The sequence below is a fragment of the Geotrypetes seraphini genome, chromosome 12 (assembly GCF_902459505.1).
Source record: "Geotrypetes seraphini chromosome 12, aGeoSer1.1, whole genome shotgun sequence".
Lineage (NCBI taxonomy): Eukaryota > Metazoa > Chordata > Amphibia > Gymnophiona > Dermophiidae > Geotrypetes > Geotrypetes seraphini.
Window position 1 is genome coordinate 44,786,002 of NC_047095.1, and position 23,590 is coordinate 44,809,591.

The window sequence follows — 23,590 nt, forward strand, 5'->3', positions numbered from 1 at the left end:
AGGGGATCCCTTTTCTAAACATCAGTAACCACTAGCATGCGCTTACTGCACATTAAAAGGAGTTACTGTGGGATGTGAGCTTCCGTCCTGCTGTAAAGTTTCCTATCAGTACACGTACACTGTGTGCTAATGGGGCTATGTTTCAGGGTGAAGAATGAGTGTGACAGCACTAATTAGTTAGCATGTGAAGCATTGCCGCACACTTACTGATTAACATAGGGTTAGCATGTGGGTCCTTACCACCTATAAAATAGGTGTTGGTAAGGGCTCACATGGTAATTCTTTTTAATGGTCATGCACCAATTAGGAAAATGGGAAAGGCGGCCATTTTCCGGCCATGGCACATGTGGCTTTTGCGCATGGGAAAGACACACATAAGTGGCACACTAAGTTCACGTTTGTCGCAGCTTTAGTAAAAGAACCTGTAGGTCCCATTGCAAAAATGGGACCTGTGCTACAACCTCATGAGACAGAGTAAGATAACATGTCTTAACAGTAACCTACATTGAAAATTTTCCCCCTTAGACTGTTATTCTCAATCCGGTTCAGTGTACCTTTCATATAAAACCAGAGCATATAATTGCAGCTAAGACCCATCTATGTTTGAAGGCAAATTCCTGGGACTTTGTTTTAAAAGGATCACTCCTTTTCCACATTCAAGGCAAAATTAGTAGAAAATGGAGCTCAATAAATTTAGTTATGTTTGAGGTGTTTTTTGCGTGTGACAAAGCACACACTTGATATCATGGCAGTACATTTGTATACAATTGATCATTTCTGGGTTTTGTTTCAACATCTTGTATTCTGCCTTCTAAATTAAAAAAGTGCCTTGTGTTGATTTCCTTCCTGTGCTACTAACAAAACAATCTCTAATTTTAGATTTGTTCATAGATCACACTACTTCAAAGAAATCATGAGAGCAGACTGAGGCTCAACTGTGACACTTCATACCACCAAGCAAGAAGTGTAGGAATAAATCATGGCTTTTATCTATGTTTGAGCCAGTGACGCTGAATACTAAGGGACCTATTGTACTAAACAGCGTTAAAAGCATGTTTTAGTAGTCTTCTTTCCCTCTCTGAAAGTGGATTTCACAAAAGGATATTAAGTCCTCACTCAGTGAATCCTGAATTTAAAGGAACATGTGTACTTGTGGTTGTCAGAATTTATTACAGGCTGTGTTTCTGGAGAACTGTTATCCCAAATTGAACCCTGGCTCCCTAGGGACAAGATTCACCTAACAAAGAATCCTTTCTCTCAGGGCTGTGGAGTCGGAGTCGGAGGAAATTTCAGGTACCTGGAGTCGGAGTCAGAAGTACAAAAAACTGAGGAGTCGGAGTCGGAACATTTATCTACTGACTCCATTTTTGAACTTGTATCACTAGGTGATACTAGGTGCCATTCCCGGATGCTGCCTAGCGTTGTCTAATCTTTTTTAATGAGATTTTAATGATGAGTTCAGTTTGGTCTCTATATGGATTACTGAAAAATTGGCTAATAACATTTGTTTTTTGAGTTCTGAATTTAAACATCTCTATCATATCTCCCCCCTCTCCCACCTTTCCTCCAAAGTATACAGATTGAGATCTTTAAGTCTGTCCCCATACGCCTTATCATGAAGACTACACACCATTTTAGTAGTCTTCCTCTGGACTGACTCCATCTCTTTTATATCTTTTTGAAGGTGCGGCCTCCAGAATTGTACACAATATTCTAAATGAGGTCTCACCAGAGTCTTATACAGAGACATCAATACCTCCCTTTTCCTACTGGCCATACCTCTCCCTATGCAACCTAGCATCCTTCTAGCTTTTGCCATCACCTTTTCAACCTGTTGGGCCACCTCAAGATCATCACATATAATCACACCCAAGTCCCACACTTCACCCTCTAAACTGTACCATTCCCTCGGGTTTTTGCAGCCCAAATGCATCACCATATTCAATGATATTATCAAAGGGGGTAGAAAGGGGCATAATGTGAGCAAAGCTTAGAAGGAAAATGGGCAGGCCTTTGGCAGACCCTCTGGCTGACAGGACTGAAAGTAGGTGGGGCCACCTGTCAAAAAAAAAAAAAGAAAAATAGGTTTGACAAAAGCTATATAACCTTACTACTTCAGTGAGAGACTCCCTCATTTTCTTTGAGCAAGTAGAAAGAAGCAAAGCAATTTGGTTCTACATTGGTTAGCTGTGAGTGAATGACAGCCGTGCGATAAATAAGAGAACTGGAAAGTACTTTAATTAAGAAAAATAAAATATTAAAGTATGAGAGACATTTGCACTTAGAGAGAACAGGATGCTGCAGCTTATGTCTAGTAATTCTATAGAACTGATTAGTAGAGTAATAAGCCTATGATTTTAAAGGTAGACCCACTAGACAATAAATGATCCCAGCACATCCTCTTTTTGCTTACAAAGACTTATTACTTGATGTAAGAAACACTGGAGGACATAAAATGGAGCCTGCCAGCATCCCATTGGTATTATGCTTAATTCTCATGAATTATTTCTTTCTCAGAGATTTTATAATTCCAGGTTTTAGGGATTAAGCACAGAGGCTCCACTAAAGGTTAACAAAATCAACAGACTCTCCAGGTTTGTACTATTATTCCCTTAGGCGGAAATAATTGAACATCCGAGTTTGGGTTGTCACTCTGCTGTTGTTCACGGTGTATTTCTATGTGTATTTGTTTATTTATTAAAACCACTGTTTCCATAATTCCACTGGTAGTCTCCCAACTCCCATTGTGGTAGTTACATCCGTGATTCAAAATGGACCCTGTTGTACTCAGCAAATCCAGACATTTATAGCTTCTTTTATTTAACTGAAATTGTTTCTTGCTGGTATAAATTCCAATTGCCTTGTGTAACATAAGATTTTGTATCCAGAGATTCTTCATTCACAGATGTTAAGCAAACAACCATCTCATCCGGAAGCAAAGTCTGCTCTTCAACCGTGTCACCAGAGACCTGCTTTCCCCATTTGTGCTCCAAAGGTACATAGTTCTCAGCTCTTGTTAAACTGAGAGGATCTGTCAGCTCTCTTTCGCTAAAACTGCACAAATTATTCCCACATTCATAGCTCCACAGCGAAGGAAGAGGGCTGGTATCACTTTTCAACCATAGGTTTTCTAAACTCTGCATGATTTCTGCTGCGTCAGAAATTGAATGGGGTGTTCTATCAGAAAAAGGAGCTACATTTTTAATTGCAGAAATCTGTGGTTTGTATCCACTGGCTTGCGCAGGCAGATCAGCACTTGGAGTATCCACAAACAAAGTATTCTCAGAGTTGTCCAAACTTTGATGATCCTTGGCTGTGTCTCTGGAGTTGTGCTCTTCTTGCACTACAATTTCCTGGACCTCCATAATTACTGGATCTTCATCGTATGAGACTGGTGGAATGAAACGCAAAGGAATACATTCATTCCTTGCCTAGAAAAAAATATTTAAAATGCAAAATAATGATTTCTTAATCTGAAATGATGAAACTGTTTTTATCTAATTGGACAATTACACCCTAATTCTATACTTGGCACTCACCTAATTTGCCCATACCATTTGATAAATAAGCCAATTAACACTGCTAATTGGGCATCGATAGTCAATTACTGGCGTTAATTGCCATTAATTTAAATTTATGTGCACATCTCTAGGAGTTGGGATCCACCCAAATTTTATGCATGGATCCAAAAAGACAGCACAGCCATGGAAGGGGCATAGATAATCAGGGGTATTCCTGGAATTTGCTTGCACTTTTACTGAATAAGGGAGATCTGTGCCTAATTTAGGCGTGAGAATTTACACCATGTTTTAGTTGGTGTAAATTCTTGTTCCCAAAATTGAGGGCAGATCCTGACACCAAACACTGTTCTATAAACTGCACTCAACTCTAATTTTTATTGGCACACAAATCTGGGACTGACTCCTTAAGACAGAAGTACCTGCACAATATCAACATATTACACTTACCAATATGGTTACCCAAGAAATGATAATTTACGGTGGGTTTTCACTAAATGACGCTAGAGGTTTTTAGTGCAGGCCAGCAAGGTAATTGCTCCGACACTCATAGAAATTCTACGAGCGTTGGAGTGTTTATGTCGCCGGCCTGCACTAGGAGCCCCTAGACTTTTGAAACAAGTATTTTTCTAAGACCACTTAAGGTAGTTGTATCTCTACCAGTCTGCTGTACAAATTATTGATTATGTTTACAAATCTAGCTCCCCCTAACAGTAGTTTCAACTGTCATTGAACACTGCTATTATGGGGTCCTTTTATCAAGGAGCGGGAGGGGTTTAACGCACGGAATACCATGCGTTAAACCGCCTGCCGCGCTAGTCACTAGCGCCTCCATTGACGAGGCATTAGTTTTCTGGCTTGCCACGGGGGTTAGCGTGTGATTAAATGTCCGACGCGCTAACCCTGCTAGCGCACCTTGATAAAAGGAGCCCTATGTGTACAACGATCCTTTAAAGCAGTGGTCCCCAACCTTTCTGACACCAAGGACCGCTTTTATAGAAGCAAATTTTTCCAAAGACCAGTAGGCTGGGGAGGATTTGGGGGCGGGTTCGTAGGGTGGTTTTATACACAATATACATTAACAATTAAATAAAAAAGGCTTTTCCTCTCTCTTTTAGGTCCTAGTTCATGCTTGCTGTCTTAGCACCAGCTCTGGCAGGATACACATTTCAAATCTGACATATTGTAATCGCAAAATTGAAAATAAAATTATTTTTTCTACCTTTTGTTGTCTGGTCATTTTGTTTTTCCATCATCTTGGACCGAGTTTCTCTTTCTGCTTTTGTCTATCTTCTACCAATTCTCTTTCAAGTGTCTGCTGTCCATTTTTTTCCCTCTTCTCTACTGTTTCATTCCTTCCTTATGCCTGTCTCCAATGTATTGATTTTTCCCTTTCAGCTTTCTTAACTTTTTTGCCTCTGTCCACTTAAATCTTGCCCTCTCTCACCCCTCTTCTTTTTAAATTTTTAGCTACCTCTCAATTCTACATCTTCTCTCAGTCCTTAGCTCTCCCATTTCCCATCTCACTCCTTTCCCAGCCTCCTATTTCCTTCTATCTACTCCCCATTACCACAGTTCTACCACTGTACTCACTGTTCTCTCGCTAGTCATCTCCCTTTTGACCTCATCCACGTGGCTCACCACTTTCAGAACCCTCTCCCTCTCTCCATTGGTCTGGCTATATCTCCCTTTCCCTCTCTTCATCTCCTAGCATCCTCCAGCTCTCTTCCCTCCTGCCATCTCTCTTCCTCTCTCCCCATGATCCAACATATTGCTCCCACTCTTTTCTGTTGTTCTTCTTCCCTCCCCCCTTGATGCTGAACAATGAGATGGAAGTAAAATAAAATAGATGCTGCATCCCTCTCTCCCTTCCAAGCCCAGGTCCAACATCTTCCTTCCTCCTTTCCACCCCAGATCCAACTTCCCTCTCTTTCTCTTCCCAACTGCCCCCCATCTATTTGTATGCAGCTTTGAGACATAAGATGTCTATCAGACTTTTCTTTACTTTTTGAGACTTATTCTATAGTAATGACATATAAATTGGATCATGTGAATGTTTTTTTCTGTTGCATGTATACTTTTCCTTTCTTAAAGATAGTTTTAGAGAATTATTCAGGTGCTATTATCTTTAAATGAATAAAATGCTAGGAGCGTTTTCTAAAGCAAGTGAGGCTAAGGACAGAGAGGAGAAATGCATTAGTGGGAGACCTTGGCATACCAAGGGGGAGGGCAGGGGGGGTGGTCCGCCCCGGGTGCACGCTCCAAGGGGGTGCACAGCCAGCCTGATCCGGAACCTCCCGCGCTGCTCCAAACAGCACCTCAGTGCGGCTGCCGTACTTATAACAGAGCAGAATCGGAAGCCACTACCGCCTCTGTTCCAGAAGAGGTAAGTGACATCGGGAGGGGGAGGGTGGACCAGCAGCCGCAGTCATCGCGGGATCTTGCCGCAACTCCCTGCGTCTGCCGGCCCAGCCCCCTCCGACGTCACTTACCTCCATTCGGAGCAGAAGCAGTCATTGCAGGACCTTGCTGATTTGGGATGGAGAAAGAAAGGAGCATAGTAGGCTGGTGAACAGAGAGAAAGGAGGTCAGGGTGTTATGGAAGGGTGTGGAGGGTGAGAAAGGGGGGTCAGCGTGGTATGGAATCATGGTGAAGGGTGAGAAAGGGGGTCAGGGTGGTATGGAAACATGGTGAAGGGTGAGAAAGGGGGTCAGGGTGGTATGTAAGGGTGTGGAGGGTGAGAAAGGGGGGTCAGGGTGGCATGGAATCATGGTGAAAGGTGAGAAAGGGGGTAAGGGTGTTATGGAAGGGTGTGGAGGGTGAGAAATGGGGGTCAGGGTGTTATGGAATCATGGTGAAAGGTGAGAAAGGGGGTTAGGGTGTTATGGAAGGGTGTGGAGGGTGAAGGGGGGTCACGGTGGTATGGAAACATGGTGAAGGGTGAGAAAGGTGGTCAGGGTGGTATGGAAATATGGTGAAGGGTGAGAAAAGGGGGCCAGGGTGTTATGGAAGGGTGTGGAGGGTGAGAAGGGGGGTCAGGGTGGTATGGAATCATGGTGAAGGGTGAGAAAGGGGGTCAGGGTGGTATGGAATCATGGTGAAGGATGATAAAAGGGGTCAGGGTGGTATGGAAGCATGGTAGAGGGAGAGAAAGGGGCAGATGCTGATGGAATTGCGGGGAAAGAGACATAAGGGGGAAGGATACTGCATGGAATTGGGTTGGAGGGAGAGAAAGGGGGCAGATGCTGATGGAAGTGGGGGGAAGGGAGAGGAGAGAGTGAAATTATAGACCATGTGGGTGTGCGAGAGGGAAGGGAAGAAGAGGAGAGGAGAGATGCCAGACCATTGGAGGAGGGAAGGGAAGAAGATGGATGCCAGACTAATGGGAGTGAAGGGAGAAATGGAAGGGGGATGCATAAAGTTTCTAGAACGGGAACAGAAAGAAAGAAGATGCCATATAGAAGGGGCAGAGAGATGGTAGACAGTGGATAAAAAGATGAGGAAAGTAGAAACCAGAGAAGACAAGGTAGAAAAAAATTATATTTATTTATTTATTTTTTGATTTAGGTGAGATGCATCGCTGTTTCTATGTTGCATTGTATGCAGAGTCCAGCTTCTTGGTGCTTCAGTTTAACCTTTGTCTACGTATTTTTATTCTATCTCCCCATTTACAAAACTGTAGAGCGTTTTTTAGCGTTGGCATCTAAGCTGTTACCACCGTGGCTAAAAACCACACTACAGTTTTGTAAAAGGGGGAGGGGATAGCTTGTGATTACATACTAGGCGAAGGTGTTTTCTGTGTTCTGTGTGTTCAAAAAGATATGGTTTTCTGTTAGAAATGACTGTGTAGGATTGATCTGTACTAGTCTGGTTTGTTTAGTTTTACAATGGGTTTATTGATGTACTGCTCACTACAGTATGTAAGATGCTGCCTTTTCCTAGGTATTCATGTGTGATGTGTGGATTGTTACTAAGAATCATGTTTTTCATACAGATGGGGGGGTGTCAAAAAATGATGGGCCCCTGGTGTCACATATGCTAGGTACGCCACTGGTGGAAGATGTGATTGATAGAAAGACACTAGTCCAATATTAGATGTGTTTATAGAAGAGAACTTGCAAGTCAGCCTGAAGGAGATGAGAATGTTATCAAATGCAAGATTTGTAAGGAAATGAGAATTTATGTATACAAATTAACAGTGAACTTTATTGGGATACTATCAAAGCCAATATGACCATGTAAATGCCATAACTAACTAGACTAGACTATGGTCTATACAAATGTGATCACTGCCAATGTATTCAAGAGTTTTGTATTGGAGCATTAACCAAGGATATGATGTAATGTAATGTAATTTATTTCTTATATACCGCTACATCCGTTAGGTTCTAAGCGGTTTGAAGAAAATATATGATGTCAAGCTAAGTGATTTTGGCCTCATAGATGAGTTCAATTGTTCACACTAACCTAGATGATAGTATTTTAGACAAGAATTAAATTAAATTATAAAATTATGTACTTCTAAATATCATGACAATTCTTATGTAATCCGCCTTGAACCGCAAGGTAATGGCGGAATAGAAATCATTAATGTAATGTAATATGAAATATAAAAATTTTAATGCAAATAAAAACAGCGCGGATGATAAATATATGCCACTAGTGATATACACAGCCTTCCCAAATTGCATATGGCTGGTGATAGCATGTCTGATGAGTTTGCCTACCATTGGAAAAGTATATATACATTAAAAAAATTTAGGTGCTGCATTTTGGGACATTTGCCTTACCAATGTGATACACATGTTCCAATATACTGCAGATGGCTATGACAACTTAATTTTGCTGTTTGCACTTTTGAACTCTGGTAGAATCATTTTTTAAATATTTGTTAAGAGCTTCCATTTACAGATTATCCAAAGGAGAGATGAGTTCTCCCACACAGAAAAGACTGAGCTACAAAGACAGAGACTTAACATGTTCCTAGTTTCTGGAAAAACTGTCCATAGCTGAGTATTGAGGCCTGACGTGGATCTATGTGACACACCAAGACTTTTATTCATTTGCCACCACAAAAGGACTGATTGCCTGATTTGCTATTGTCACGGAGGTCTTCCGCCTACAATGGCGGAGTGAAATTCAATAGACTGGACTTTGACTTTTTAGTTTAATTTGTTTTGTTTTCTTTGCAACTATGGACTTATAGTTGATTTAGATTCTTTTATGGACTTTTGAAGTACCAATTTACTTATTTATGTGTATTGTTCAGTATGTGCTTTATCAGAATAGTGCTAGACCTATTGAAGAATAATAATAATAATAACTTTATTCTTCTATACCGCCATAGCCAAATGATTTCTAGGTGGTTCACATCAAAGAAGGCTGGACAATCAGTGAATTACATTCCGAGGAATAAAGTTGGACATTGCGAAATATAGAATAGAGCTGGACAATAAGGCGAATATGTGTTTGTTAGGTGTACTGTTTAGAATGCCTGTATGTTTTTTCTGTCCTGTTTTTTTAATCTTGAACTGTATCCTACCATTCCCTACTTCAAGGGGCTCTTCCTATGCCCTTCTTGTGGCCCAATTAGAATGTAGTGTTATGCAGAAAAAATGAGGATACCATCGGCTGATAAGGAACAGTTTTGACGGAGATTTCGGCAGTTGAAACCCAAGCACAGTACCGGGTAGAGCTTTGGATTCTTGCCCAGTAATAGCTAAGATTTTTTTTTTTTATTCTTTATTCAGTTTTGCATATTACAACAAGTGTACCAGAAAAAGTAATATGATCTTATAAATACACACTTGATTTTCCTACATGTAACACTTTAAGTACAACATATCATTCTTATATTCATATTCTATAATATCTTGAATATTATGTAATACATCTAATATGTAAAACAATTATAATTAACATAGAAAACTCTCCCAATCCCTCCCTATCCATTTCAGAAAATCCAACCTAATACATCAAAAATATTAATTCATACATATTATAAGATGAATAAAATAATACCCACCCACATCCCCTCTTAACAAATATCTTATTATGGGAAAATGTTATCAGTCATTACAAAAATCTGTTAATGGTCCCCAGATCTTCTGAAATTTACCAAAATAACCTTTCTGTGTTGCTATTGTACGCTCCATTTTATATATATATTTTTTTTAATTTAAATTGAATCAGGTTGGGAAGACTGGATGGACCATTCAGGTTTTTAACTACCATCATCTACTATGTTATATTACTATGTTAGATGAGGGGAAGGAAGGAGAGAATACTAGGGTGGCATGGGGAGAAGATGAGAGACTACTGATGAGGAAGAGTGTGGTGCATATATTCATTATGCCAGCCCCACATAAATACCTCAACTATTCTCACTTCCCCCATAGCCTATTAATCTCTGCCCCCCCCCCCTCCCCGGTTTTATGGGGCTAACTGTAAGTAAAACATACAAAGTCAAGGAGTTATATAAAACACTCTTTGAAGCCACTATGTAATTCTAGACTTGTTTCTTCTGGCAGCGACATTACCTTTAGTGATGTTATTGCAGTGCTGTTTTTCATATTGGGAAAATCTTCAAAAAACCATGTTGGCATCCATGACAGAAGTATTATTTTAATTCTAAAGGAAAACAAAAGACAGCAGTTTCTGGAAACACCATAGTGAAAGTGTTTGATTGCTTTTATACTGGGTGTTTAAATGATCACATACCATTTTCTCAGAACACAAATGCCAACCAAACAATCATGTTGGGTAAATATAACTGAATTTTAAGTTAAAAAAAATATTTCAAATTTATCTTTTGAGATAAGGGGGAGGGGAGGCTATGAGGGATATGGGAACTAAACTAAACCTTAAGCTTATATACCGCATCTTCTCCATAAATATAGAGCTCAACTCGGATATTATTGGAATTTGGAACAGAAAGAAAGAATCTGGATGATATTGGTTGATACATTAAGGCCCTCATTTTCAAAGCATATGGACATCTCAAAAGGTCTAAATGGATGCTCATGTGATTGGAACATCCAAATTCCAATTCTGCAAAGGCAGAATAGAGATGTCCATCACTGTAATACATCCAAATAACAAGGGGGTGTGTTATGGGCATATTTTGGGCAGGAGTAGGAAGGGCCTGAAATCTAGATGTCCAACAGCGATCACAAAAAGGGGAAGAAATGCCCATGTCTAAAAAGAAGGATGTCCTTATTTAGATCTGCTTTCAGGAACATACAATTTACAGAAAAGTGCTCCAACTGAGTAGCCTGTCCACTGGAGGGGAATAAGATGCAACACCTCCATTAACCCTAGTGGTTGCTGAAACCCTCCCACTAGTCTCTCCTGAAAATGAAACCAGAAGAGGATACCTGGCTCCATGACAGCTTCAAATATTATGGGCATTCTTAACAGAGCAAGAAGTGGGTCTGAGAACTAGCCTAGTGGTTAGTGCAGTAGATTGTGAACCAAAGGACCCTGGCTCAAATCCTACTTCAACTTTTAGGTTTTTTTAAAAAATTCTGAGCCCTATTGTACGTAAATATATAAGACACCTGTAATTGAAGTGGTGTACCTTCAGGTACAGTGCATATTTTTCTCTTCCTGGAGAGCTCACAATTAACTAGTTAAAGTGGAATTTGAACATGGATTTCTTGGTTTACAGTCCACTGCTCTGATCTGCATAGATATCTGGATTGCCGTTTTCCAATAATGCTGCTATACAGAGATCCATTACCCTTGTTTTCTCCCAATGAATGTTTCAGTTTCTAAAATGGATAGCCATGCTGGATATTTCCAGCACATTGATGTCTACCTTACATATTTTTGAACAGCCTGTATCCTGTTTGAAAATATATGCGAGATATAATAGCTTTCTTCACCTCACTCATTAACCACGCCAGTTGCCGTTTGGGCTTCCTTCCTTCTTTTTTAATACATGGAATATATCTAATCTGGGCTTCCAGGATGCTATTTTTGAATAACATCCATGTCTGATGTAAACTTTTGACCTTTGCTGCTGCTCCTCTACGTTTCTTTTTTACCATTCTCTTCATGTTATTATAGTCTCCTTTTTAAAAATTAAATGCTTTTACACTGGGTTTCCTGTGTGAATTTATTCCAGGGATTATATCAAATTTGATCATGTTATGGTCACTGTTATCAAACGGCCCCAGCACCATTACCTCCCGCACCAATTCATGTGCTCCACTAAGAACTAGAATTGCTTTGCCTCTTGTCGGTTCCTGAATCAGCTGTTCCATAAAGCAGTGTATTTGGATTTTCAGAAGGCATTTGACAAAATCCCTCATGACAGACTCTTTAGGAAATTAGTCATAGGACAGGAGAAAATGCCACAATTTTCTTGATTGCAAACTGGCTAAAAGACAGGAAACAGAGTAAGATTAAATGGTCAGTTATCCACATGGATATGTGTTAGTAGCAGTGTCTCAAGGTATAGAATTTATGAGGACAAATTTTTCCCCGTCCCCAAGGGAACTCATTTTCCTGTCCCATCCCGTCGAGTTCTTTTCCTGTTCTTGCCCCAATCCTGCAAGCTTTGTCCTCATCTGCACAAGCCTCAAACACTTTAAAATCATAAGTGTTCGAGGCTTGTGTGGAGGGTCATGCTTACATCCATCCAGGTCAGTTTGACAAGCTTTTTGGCACTTATTTGTTATTACAACAGGTCTAGCCCCAAACATTCACAATGCGCCCTGGACATATACTAAAATGTTTGATTATGTGTTGAGTCTCTGTGTGAATGAATAAAGCACATTAGCACCCTAAGGTCGCCTTTGCTCTCTCTTGTTTCTCCGGTGTGAGAAGGTGATTTCTCCTGTGTTTGGCACACTAGACTAAAAACAAATTGTAGAAAGTATTTTATCACACCAGAATGAGACAGGAACAGTGACAAAACTTGCAGGGATGGGATGGGGAAATTGAGTTCCTACGGGGACGGGGAAAATTTTGTCCCCGTGTCATTCTCTATGTCAAGAGTCAGTACCTGTGCTTTTTAACTTATTCATAAATGAGCATAGCTGCCAAATTTCAAAATGATGGGGGGGGGGGAGGGGGGTTGCTATACTCAATACAAATTACCCTTCATAAACACAATGAAGGAGATTTCTGAATATCGGGGGTGCTCAGCACCAGTGGCATAGCAAGGGTGACAGGTGCCCCTCCCATGCCCTCTTCTTCGCCCTACCTCCACACACTCCTTCCCCACCCCCTCCCGCCACATGCATGCCGCTTTCCTTCCCCCCATACCTCTGTAATGTTGTTAGCATGAGCATCAACACCCAACCTGCAGTCGTGCCAGCGTCAGCTCTTCCTCTGACATCACTTCCTAGGGCAGGTTCAGGAAGTGATGTCAGAGGAAGAGCTGACGCTGGCACGACAGCAAGTTGGGAGTTGCTGTTTGCGTCAGGAATGTTTACAGAGGTACGGGGGAAGGAGGAGGACAGGTGCCTGGGGTGGACCACCCCTCCGCCCCCCCCCCCCCTTTACTAAGCCATGCTCAGCAATCACTGGCACCCAAAGAGCTATGATATGATCTGGAGATAAGAATGATCAATGAGGTGATCAAATCTGCAAATGACATAAAATTATTCAGATTCATTACAACAGCAGCTGCTTGTGATGAGGATTTGCAGTAGGATCTTGTGAGACTAGGAGATTGGGTTTCTAAATGGCAGATGAAGTTTAATGTGGACAAGAGTAAAATGATGCACATAGACAATAATAATCAAAGTGCAAGTATAAAATGCTGGGTTCTGTATTGGAAGTCACCATCTAAGAAAAAGATCTTGGTATCATTGTGGAAAATTCATTGAAAATTTGTGTGCCACAGCTGCAAAAACAAAACAAACAAAAATGCAAATAGAACGTTAGGGATTATTTTGAAAAGGAATGATGAACAAAACTGAGAATATCGTTATGCCTCTGGGTAAGCCCATGGTGAATCACACCTTGAGTGTTAAATGCAGTTCTGGTCACCCCATCTCAAAAAAGAACCAGAGAAAGGAGGCAAAAATGATAAAGCCGAGAGAATACCTCCCTTAAGAAAGGTTAGATGGGTTCACTTGGAGCAAAGATGACCGAGAGGAGCTATGATAGAAATTTATATAAACATGAGTGGAGTGGAACAGTTGCTACTACTACTTATCATTCCTATAGCGCTGCAAGACGCACGCAGCGCTAGAGACAATCGCTGCTCAATAGAGCTTACAATCCAATTAAAACAGACAAACAGGACAAGGGGTTAGGGAATTTCTCAGAGGGAATGATAAAACAGACATGAGTACTTTATAAGTGAGTAGTAGTTAGGAGTTAACCCTTTCAGGACCAAGGGACATATTTGTCCCATAACTTTAAAATCCTATAAATTTTGATTGGGATAGTCTACAGTTCTAAATTTGATATGTACGGATTCCATAGGATACTGCCTTTATGTAAACAAACTGGTTCCGACATTCATTCATTAGCGTCGTTGCCAGATTGACGAGAAGATTCACTTGCCACACTGTCCATAAGCCAGAAGTGTGATTTTTTTTAAAAAAAAAATAATGATATTTCACAAAAAAAATCAATTTTTTGGCATCTGCAAGCCCTTTTTACCATAAAAATGTCGTCAAAACCACAAAAATTGGCCTACGATCCTTATGGTCCTGAAAGGGTTAAAAACAGCCTTGATAAAGTGAACTTTTAGCCTAGTTTTGAACACTGCCAGAGACAGAGATTGATGTAATGACTTGGGCAGTCTGTTCCAAGCATACGGCAAGATAAAAGGGATGGAGTCTGGAGTTGGCAGTAGAGGAAAAGACAAGAAGAGACTTACTGGATGAATGGAGTTCCCAGGGAGGAGTATAAGGAGAGATACTGAGGATCTGCAGAGTTAATGCACTTGTAAGTCAATAAGAGGAGTTTGAACTGCATGTGGAAATAGATAGGGAGTCAATGAAGTGACTTGAGGAGAGGGGTAACGTGAAATGGTCTTTTAATCTATCAAAAAACACCCCAAAACCAATGAGGACACTCCTTGAAATGAATGACCACTAGACTAAAAACAAAAGAGACAGCGAAGGCGACCTCAGAGTGCTCATGTGCTTTGTTCATTCACACAGAGACTTGACAAAATGGCCTGAATCAGGAGTTTGTAGTTCAAAACCCAAAATATATAAACATACATATATACATTGCATAAAATACATATAAATAAATGAAACATTAAATAAAAAATATGTTAAAATGTGCAATGCGTAAATGTATACAGATGATGATAAATATATCATCACCACAACATATAAATCATATTACCTGAAAAACATTTTTAAAAATGGGAAAACAAATAAAAAATATGTATGTTTATATATTTTGGTTTTTGAACTATAGACTCCTGATGCAGGCCATTTTGGTTGAAACACGTATGTGTCGAGTCTGTGTGAATGAATAAAGCGCATTAGCACCCTGAGGTCGCTTTCGCTGTCTCTTTTGTTTCTCCGGTGTGAGAAGGTGATTTCTCCTGTATTTGGCACACTAGACTAAAAAATTGTAGAAAGTATTTTATCACACAGCACAAATTGTGGAATCTGTTGCTGAAGGAAGTGGTCAATAAGACTCCTCTGCCAACTCCAGACTCCATCCCTTCTATCTTGCTGAGCCGTATGCCTAGAACAAACTGCCTGAATCCCAACGGTGGGCTCCATCTCTAGCAGTGTTCAAGTCCACCTCTTTGAGACTGATTTCAATTCCTAACTCCTCTCACCTTGGGTTCTGCATCCCCAACATTATATGTCATGTTTGTCTGTTCAAGTTAGATTGTAAGCTCTTCAGAGCAGGGACTGTCTATTGAATGTCAAAATGTGCAGTACTACATACACCTTTCAGCGCTATATAAGTGATAAATAGTAGTAGTAGCAGCAGTAGTAGGGACAAGTTCTTGGAGGAAAAAAAACATATACATTAGCCACATAAACTTGGGAGAGCAAGTGTTAATTCCTGAAAATGTTCTGTGATTTACTTTTTGGAACCTTTGATGTATTTCAGTTTGCTTTAATATGTTTTTTCTTATGCTATAACCAACATCATAAGGGGGTGATTTTCAGAAGGCTTATTCATGGGCATGAAGAATGAAGTGTTAGATATTTTGACAGTAAAGGCTCTAACAATTTCCAGTAATGGCAGTAAGAGGACACACCATTTGGAGGGAGGGGCCATACCTTTGACTTTCTGCGCCATTGGCCACTGCGCCACTAAATGCAAAGGGGAGCTTGAAACTAATGCAAAGGGGAGCTTGAGACTAACACAGCCAATGAATGCACAGGAGAGAAAAGGAAGTGGAGAATCAGTGGTAGAATACATGAAGTTGCTAAGCTGAATCCCAGAAGAGTTGGTAGCAGGGATCAGCAGACCTCCACACAACTTTCAGAGGAGAAATTAAGAAAAGGAGCAGTGAGAGATCCATTTATATAGTACAGTGGTCTCAAACTCAAACCCTCTGCAGGGCCACATTTTGGATTTGTAGGTTGGAGGGCCTCAGAAAAAAAATAGCTAATGTCTTAAATGACAATTTTGCATGAGGTAAAACTCTTTATAGTTTATAAATCTTTCCTGTTGGCTAAGTCTTAATAATAATATTGTAATTTATTGCTAGAGAGACATATGATCAAGAAACTGTTTTATTTTACTTTTGTGATTATGATAAACATACCGAGGGCCTCAGAATAGTACCTGACAGGCAGCATATGGCCCTCAGGCCACGATTTTGAGACCACTGATCTAGAAGAAAGATCTAGGGCAGAGAATTCAGGGAAGGGAGCCTCTACCAAGACTATGTGCCTGTAGGTTCAAAGAGCTCAGTTTCCTGAGAGAACATACCCATCTACCTTAAAGCAACACTTTCTGGAACTGGATCCCAGCATGAGCTTTCTAGAGCAAATGTCTAATAACACCCGAAGGTCAGCTAACTTCTGCTAAACACTGTTTTGGTATCAGCTCTGGACAGAAGCTTTTAGTGAACATTTTGTGTGATTGTAAATACTGTAGTTCCTGAAAGAAGTGGCTTGTTAATGTTTCACATCACCAAGTTGAGTAAATATTTGTCTGAAGTTTAGAAACACTGGCTTGGACTACCTTTTGGGGTGTGGAGTGTATAGATTTGCTGTACCATACAGCCTTGCAGCTTTGGCGCTGACCCAACAAACAGTCTTAAAAATACTTTTAATAACCCGTCTGATAACTCATCAGGCAAACAAATTTCTGTAACCTGCCTTCCAAATATTCCCTCCTCCCTACTTGATTGAGTGGGGAAAGTATGTGAACCATCTACAGCACATATACTGCTCCCAGTGAGGAAAAGGGGCAGTGTTAGGTAGGAGGGTGGGGCCAGGGTCATACCAGGACTAGAGTTACCAGATTGTTTTCTTAAAAAAAAAAAAAAGAGGATGTGTGGCCCTGCCCCATTCTACACCCGGCCCCGCCCTGCCCCACACAACACTCTGCCCTGTTCTACCCCCCATCCCTGTCCCATTCTGCACCCCCCCAACCCCCGGCCCCACACAAACCTCGTCTCTTCAGGGTCGCATCTGGAGGGTCTCTGCGCAAGCATGGATGCGATGCCAATGTTGTCACACGCATGCACGTGTGTGATGTCATCGTGTCATATCCTTGCATGTAAAGAGGCCCTCCAGACTCTGAGCTCAATGCTTTTCAAAACCTGGACAAATTGGGTAAAAAGAGGACATGTCTGGGTAAATCCTAGCCAGGACCGTCTTGGCAAAGTTTGTGTGTGAAGTATTTTTAAATTGCTGTGTACTTTCTGCTGGGGAATCTTCATCTTCAAATTCTATGCGTACTGTTCCAGCCTGGCAACATGTTTTCAAAGGGAAACTCCATGTGAAATTTCCCTCTGAAATGAGCTCACAGGCCAGTGAGTTTTGCATATAAACTGAAAATTGCTCTGAAAGAGGTGTAAAGACACCTGGGTCCTCCTGCTCTATTGGCATCTCCCAGTGACCTCTAGTGGCTCTACAAGAGTACTGTAGGTTGACTTTCATCTTTCAGTTTCTAAACAGATGAAGGTTTACCCTGCCAATTTTTACCAGAAGGGGAGGAAATGGATTTGGAGGTAACTTGCCAGGGGTATAAAACTCTAAGCGTAAATCAGATTCTTATCTCTGGTTCATGCCTCCCTGACTCACCCAGGATGTGATGTCAGAAGGGAGCAAAACTGGCGCAATCAGCAAGTGGAAGATGCATCTTGAGCCAACAAACATTTCAAGAGGTATGCAAGGAGGCAACTCAGCACGCATTATTATGTCCATAGAAAACAAAGCAAGATGGATTGTAGATACCACTGACCAGGCTGTTTTAAATTTAGAGGACAGGGGATAAGGTCCTAGAAACAGACTGCCAAGCAGTCTGCAAGTTCCAAAAGGAATGAAGATGTAGGGACAGACATGATGGTTAGAAAACAGGAGACCTTATTAACAAAGAAATTAGTTAAAAAGGAATGCCAAACATGGTCATGTTTCGCCTGACAAGGGCTGCATCAGGGGCTAAAATGTACTGTAATACAAGCAAAACCAAATATATGAATAAGACCAAATCATAAAGTCCAATAATTGAAAATCAAATAATACTAAAAATGAACACAAAAGACATCATAATCTGTACTGGTTGAAAAACCAAATAAATAAATACACATAAAAATACAGGCTTAAGAAAATGTGCAAAGTGACATAACATGCTAATAAAAATTAAAATGTTTGTGGGAATCCAAACAAATTACATACCTGTATGGTGTAAGCAATTTACAACACTAAAGGCAATGCTACAGAAAACAAAAGCAATTGCTAATGCTTAATCTCATTTCTGAGATAAATACATCAGCATACACCAAGCAGTTCCTTAAGAAAAAGCTAAGAGTTTCAAAGAATAAACAAGCACTCACAGGGACCTCCAACCTCCGGGGAGGGGGGGTCACTGTACAGACATCATCTAGTGGGGGGGGGGATCACTGTAAAGCAGTGAGTCGCAAACTGTGTGTCACGATGAGATTGTAGGTGTGCCGCGAGTCATTGGCACTGGCTGACTGCCTACAGAATATGTCTCTCATGGAGAAAGGCACATCCTGTAGATAGTCAGCTGGCACCTCTTCTCTTCCCCGCGACTCTCATAATGAGCACACACACACACACACACACCGACAGCTCAGGGCCTATCTGCAGGGCCTTCATGCATGCGCAAGCATTGGTGTGATGATGTCACACATGCGTGTGACATCATTGCGTGGGCGTCCGCCCACTTCCTGATGCCCTCCAGCCATAGTACCCTGTTTATTGTACCTTGGTTCTGGATAGTTTGTGAGACACTACTGTAAAGACATCATCTAGTTACTGTGACTGGAGTTTCCCTTACAACATTGGTGGGTCACACGACCTGCACTCTACATTGCAGAACCAGGAAAAAAAATCTTTTCACATTTACTTTTTCATTATAAGCCACATAGGACCAAGGGACACTTAGGCAGTCAAGCTAGTTAGTCTATAAAAAATAATTTGGGCAATTATACAACCTAAAAGTGCCTACATAAGGGTTTTCCATCTGGAAGATTTAATTTTCCTTAGAAAATACTCCTTCAACATGCCTTCCCTGAAACCTGTGTCCTGCCAAATCTGAATGTCCAATCTATAATGACTATCAAAAGCAAAAAGAGACTCCCACATGGCTGCATTATGGATCTCCTCTGCTGGTACAGTGTACTAAACCGTACTCTACCTATGAATGCATCTGCACCCTAGTCAAATGCACTCTCAAACCATGAAGCACATTGCATCTGTGCACCAGGAACACTATCAGAGTTGCCTGCTTAATCCACTGGGCCTACTGTTGTCCTAAATGAATCTTCTCCCTTCCTAGGCTCAACAAACAACATGGAAAAATGATCTGATTTTTGAAACTCTTTAGTCCTCCTTGAAATAAGTCCACAAGGCCTGATGTATATCCAACTGATGCAGGCCTACCAATTTGCCACCACTCTCTGTTTCTCCAAAATCCAGGCAGAAAGTCCAAATGATTCACATGAAAGAAGAAACCACCTTGGGCAAAGCAGAAGGACTTACAAAATGGAAAAAAAAATACCTTTTGCAAATCCTTTCATTAGAAACTAGCACAAACAGGAAAATAAGCATAGGGGCAATAAGGACCACTCCCACCAAAACTGTGGTGTCAGATCCATCCCGATCTGAAAGATAAAACAAGAGGAAGAAGTGTCTTTGCATTAGTAACATATTTCATTCTAATGAGGTTATAGGATCGATCTCAGCACTGCTGCTTGTGACCCTGTGCAAGTCACTTACGGCCCTCCTTTTTTTAACTTAGCCACGATAGAGTTTTCTACCACGGCCCGGAGCATCAGAGCAGCTTTGGAGCATTTAGCACCCCAGGCCACAGTAGAAACCTCTATTGCAGCTTAGTAAAAAAGGGTCTTAATCCTCCATTGTCCCGGGTACAAAATAAGTATCCGTATATATGTATACCTCTTTGAATGTGTAACCACAAAAAGGCTATATACAAGTCTCATTCCCTTTCCCTTAATATATTTGTGAATGGGGTGAACATTATATAAAAGTGGCTAACATACCCCCACTTTTACAAAACCACGAAAGTTGTTTTTAGTGCCGGCTGGTGTGCTGAGTGCTCTGTGCTGCTCCCAACGCTCATAGAGTTTTTATGAGGGTCAGGAGCAGCGCAGAGCATTCAGCACACTGGCTTGTGCTAAAAACTACTTTTGTGGTTTTGTAAAAGGGAGGGATAGTTAAAACAAACATCAAAGAGGAGAAAATATCCCCTATGAAAAAATACAGAAGGAAGTAGAGGAGGACCAACAAAAGGTAGAAAAAGGAAACCATGGAGTCAAAAAAGAGTTTATTATTATAAAAAAATTATAATTAAAAATAAACTTATTCAAGCATTTAGCAGAGAAAGCACTTCTACTAATAATTTCCTTTTGAGGATTATCTAACTGCAAATAACAGATACCTGTGTTAAGAATAACCCGGTGGTTGTACTGAAAAAGCACCATATTGAGTCCTTCTTCTGAACTCATACTTTTTGGGGGGCATTTCTTTTAAGTAGACCTATATTTTTTTATTATTTATTTATTATAGTAAAGTTTTTTTGACTCCCAAGATTTCCTTTTTCTATTTGTTATACCTTTTGATGATTTCAGTCTTGTTGACTGATTACCGAAAGACTGCTTTCCCTCAGTGTAGTCCCTTGTTCTGTATTTGGAAATTTTTCTTGGGATGAGAGCTGCAGTAGCTGTGAGGCCAAGAAAAGAGAGAGATAGACTTGATAGGGGAAAGAAGAGAAGAGACACTGAACCAATGGAGAGAGGGAGAAGCTGGATTACGTGGGAGGGGTGTGAGAGATGCTGGCCCTGGAATGAGAGATGCATAAAAAAGCAAATAAAAAAGGGGAGATACTGGACATGAGGAGGAACAGGAAACAGAGAAGAGATGCTGGACATGGAGGAAGCACAGGAACAGGGACACAGAGGGGCATGTTGGACACAGAAGAAGAATATGGATGGGAATAAAGAGGAGTGATGCTGGAAAGAAGGGATAAAGGACACAGACGAAAGATGAATGGTGGATATAGACTTTTTATATGGTATTAGGACCCTTCCAATGCATCCCAGGATGCACCGGGCAGGGGCAGAGTGCCGCTATCTTGAAGAGGCAGGCCATGAGGCAGGAGGGAGTGAGCATCCTTCCTGCCATTACTACAGGAAAGGTACACTGGGGGTCCTGTCCCACATGGTTGGGAGGGGGAGGAGAGTTGTTGAGTTAGTGGGCGGGAACCAGCCTGGGCACTAGACCACCAGGGATATTGTTTTTGGGATGGGGTGATTGGCTCGGGGGGGGAGGGGGCTGTCGGACTACCAAAGAATGTTATTTTGACTTAGGATGGGGATCAGGTTGGGTCAGGGGAAGGGTCTGTTGGACTACCAGGATATTTTATTTTGGCTCGGGAGGAGGTTTGTTGGGGGAAGGTCCACTGGACCAACAGGAATTTTTTTAGGGTAAGGTCGGGGTTCCCTGAACACACACAGGAAGTTCTAACCCCTTTAGCAACCTTAATTTGCATGCTGTTAGTATTAATCACTGGTCATTAAAAACAGATCAATGTTTCTCTGGCACTGTAGAGGAATAGTACCAGAGTTATGTGTATCTACCCCTTAGACTTTTGAGCAGGGAATTAAAACTCTGGTGGGTCCCAGGGTGGGGTTCCTCACTCACTCATCCTCTTAAATGGACTTCCTTCTATCTGGATCACTTCTCTGACAGGAAGGATATAACTCCTCTACTGTTCTTAATTTTTATACTTCTCTCCAAAAGCTCATAGTTGAATCCTATACTGTAGCTCCACACAAATGTTTCCTGGTTATATTTGCACCCCAAGTTTCCGTAACTGCTATCCAGATATTGAAAGAAACTGCAACCCCACATGTAATTTAAAAACTACTCCCTGTACTAAAAGTGTTAGGTTAGGCCTAGTTTGTTAGTGTAGAATACAATCAATGTAGCCATGTCTTATTCATAAGTAAGAATGAGAAACCGACTTACCAAGTGTAATTACTCTGATTGTTCCCTGAGGCCCTTCTCCAGCTGCCGTGGAAGCTGTTATGTAGACAGCATAATCAATACCAGGACTTAGATTCTCAAATATCCATTGCTTCTTTGACACATTAACAACTTCATGAAAAAAATATTTGTAAAATATCATTAGAATTTGAATTGAGATAAAGTCATAATATATATACCAATATTAATCCAGTTCCCCTAAAATATGTTTGATCTTTCCATTCAGTGTTTTCACTAATATTTTTTTTCCAGAAGCTTCTCTTTTTTAGGGCTGAGGTCCATGCCAATAACAGCTATGACAAGATTATAAATTTACCAATCAAATAAATGAAATGCTTGAGGTTATTAGGGGAAAATAAAGAGCGATGAAGGATATTTAGTAAATAAAATACAGTGGAATATTAGGAAAATTTTGGGTCTCTGAGTTATAGTAAATCCACAGAATAGCAAAGTCTGATTTATGTCAAGTTATCGTAATATGAGTAGGGGTGGTTATGGGTGGGAATAAGGAAGGGTTTTTGGGATCTTATAATTAGGGTATTTAAGAGATCATGGGAGGGGGGAGAGTTGTGAAGGGGGAGTTTGAGGAAAATGGGTATTATATTTCACATATTAAATTAAGGGAAATGAAATATATACAGAGATATTATAAAAATAGGACATATTTGATGAGATTCATGTATCTTGTAAGTAAAGATCTTAATGGAGCTTAAATTATTTTCATTAAATGTTAATGGCCTCAATCATCCTACAAAAAGAAAGAAAACACTATTGTTTCTAAAACAACAGAATGTAGATATATGTTTTATCCAGGAGACTCATCTATCAGCTTTAGAATCCCAAAAACTAGAAGGAGACTGGGTAAAACATTGTTTTTTTGCTCCAGCAGTGAGGAAAAAGGCAGGTGTAGCAATATTGGTAAATAAAAAATGTAATGCTATCTTTAAGATGACTGGTCTCCGGGAGATTTGGAGCATTGAGATTAAGCGTCAAATTACTGCGTCTCAATGGCCAGGAATTTGGTCTTGGAGGATGAGATGTACGATGTCTGCATCTATGAGACAAACATGTTTTTTCCTGTTACATAGAGCATTCTGGACTCCTGTTCATTTAAAAAAAATTAGTTTGCTCTAAGTCGGATAGATGTTGGCATTGTCATCTTGAAGCAGGGACTTTAGATCATTTATTGTTCTATTGTCCATTTATTATGGCTTTCTGGAAATCAATTTGGGGCCAAATTAATAGTTTGTTAGAAAATTATGTGGCATTATCGTAGGTTACAGTATTATTTGGCATGTCTATGAGGGCTAAGAGCCAAATATCTTCTAAAAATAATAAACTCTTACTTATTTTAACAGGAGTCGCCATACAACAAATAACATGCAATTGGAAAAATTGGAGTAGATTAAACTATAGTT

The 23,590-nt window shown here is 40.5% G+C and overlaps 1 protein-coding gene across 12 annotated transcripts in view; it reads right to left on the reverse strand.

The window, feature by feature from the left end:
* Positions 1 to 2,216: 2,216 nt before the first annotated feature.
* LOC117346864 (interleukin-23 receptor-like) overlaps positions 2,217 to 23,590 on the reverse strand; it is a 104,726-nt gene continuing 83,352 nt past the window's right edge. For 10 of the 12 annotated variants that reach the window (XM_033917042.1, XM_033917043.1, XM_033917040.1 and 7 more), the window contains 4 exons: positions 22,155 to 22,283; positions 19,666 to 19,768; positions 10,059 to 10,149; positions 2,217 to 3,431 (listed from right to left, as the gene is read on the reverse strand). In XM_033917042.1, coding sequence (XP_033772933.1) covers positions 2,817 to 3,431; positions 10,059 to 10,149; positions 19,666 to 19,768; positions 22,155 to 22,283 — 938 coding nt within the window. In that variant the 3' untranslated portion in view covers positions 2,217 to 2,816. Of the gene's footprint in view, positions 3,432 to 10,058; positions 10,150 to 11,708; positions 11,903 to 19,665; positions 19,769 to 22,154; positions 22,284 to 23,590 lie in introns of those variants that run through there. The other 2 variants (XM_033917044.1, XR_004536669.1) reach the window with 2 other exon arrangements.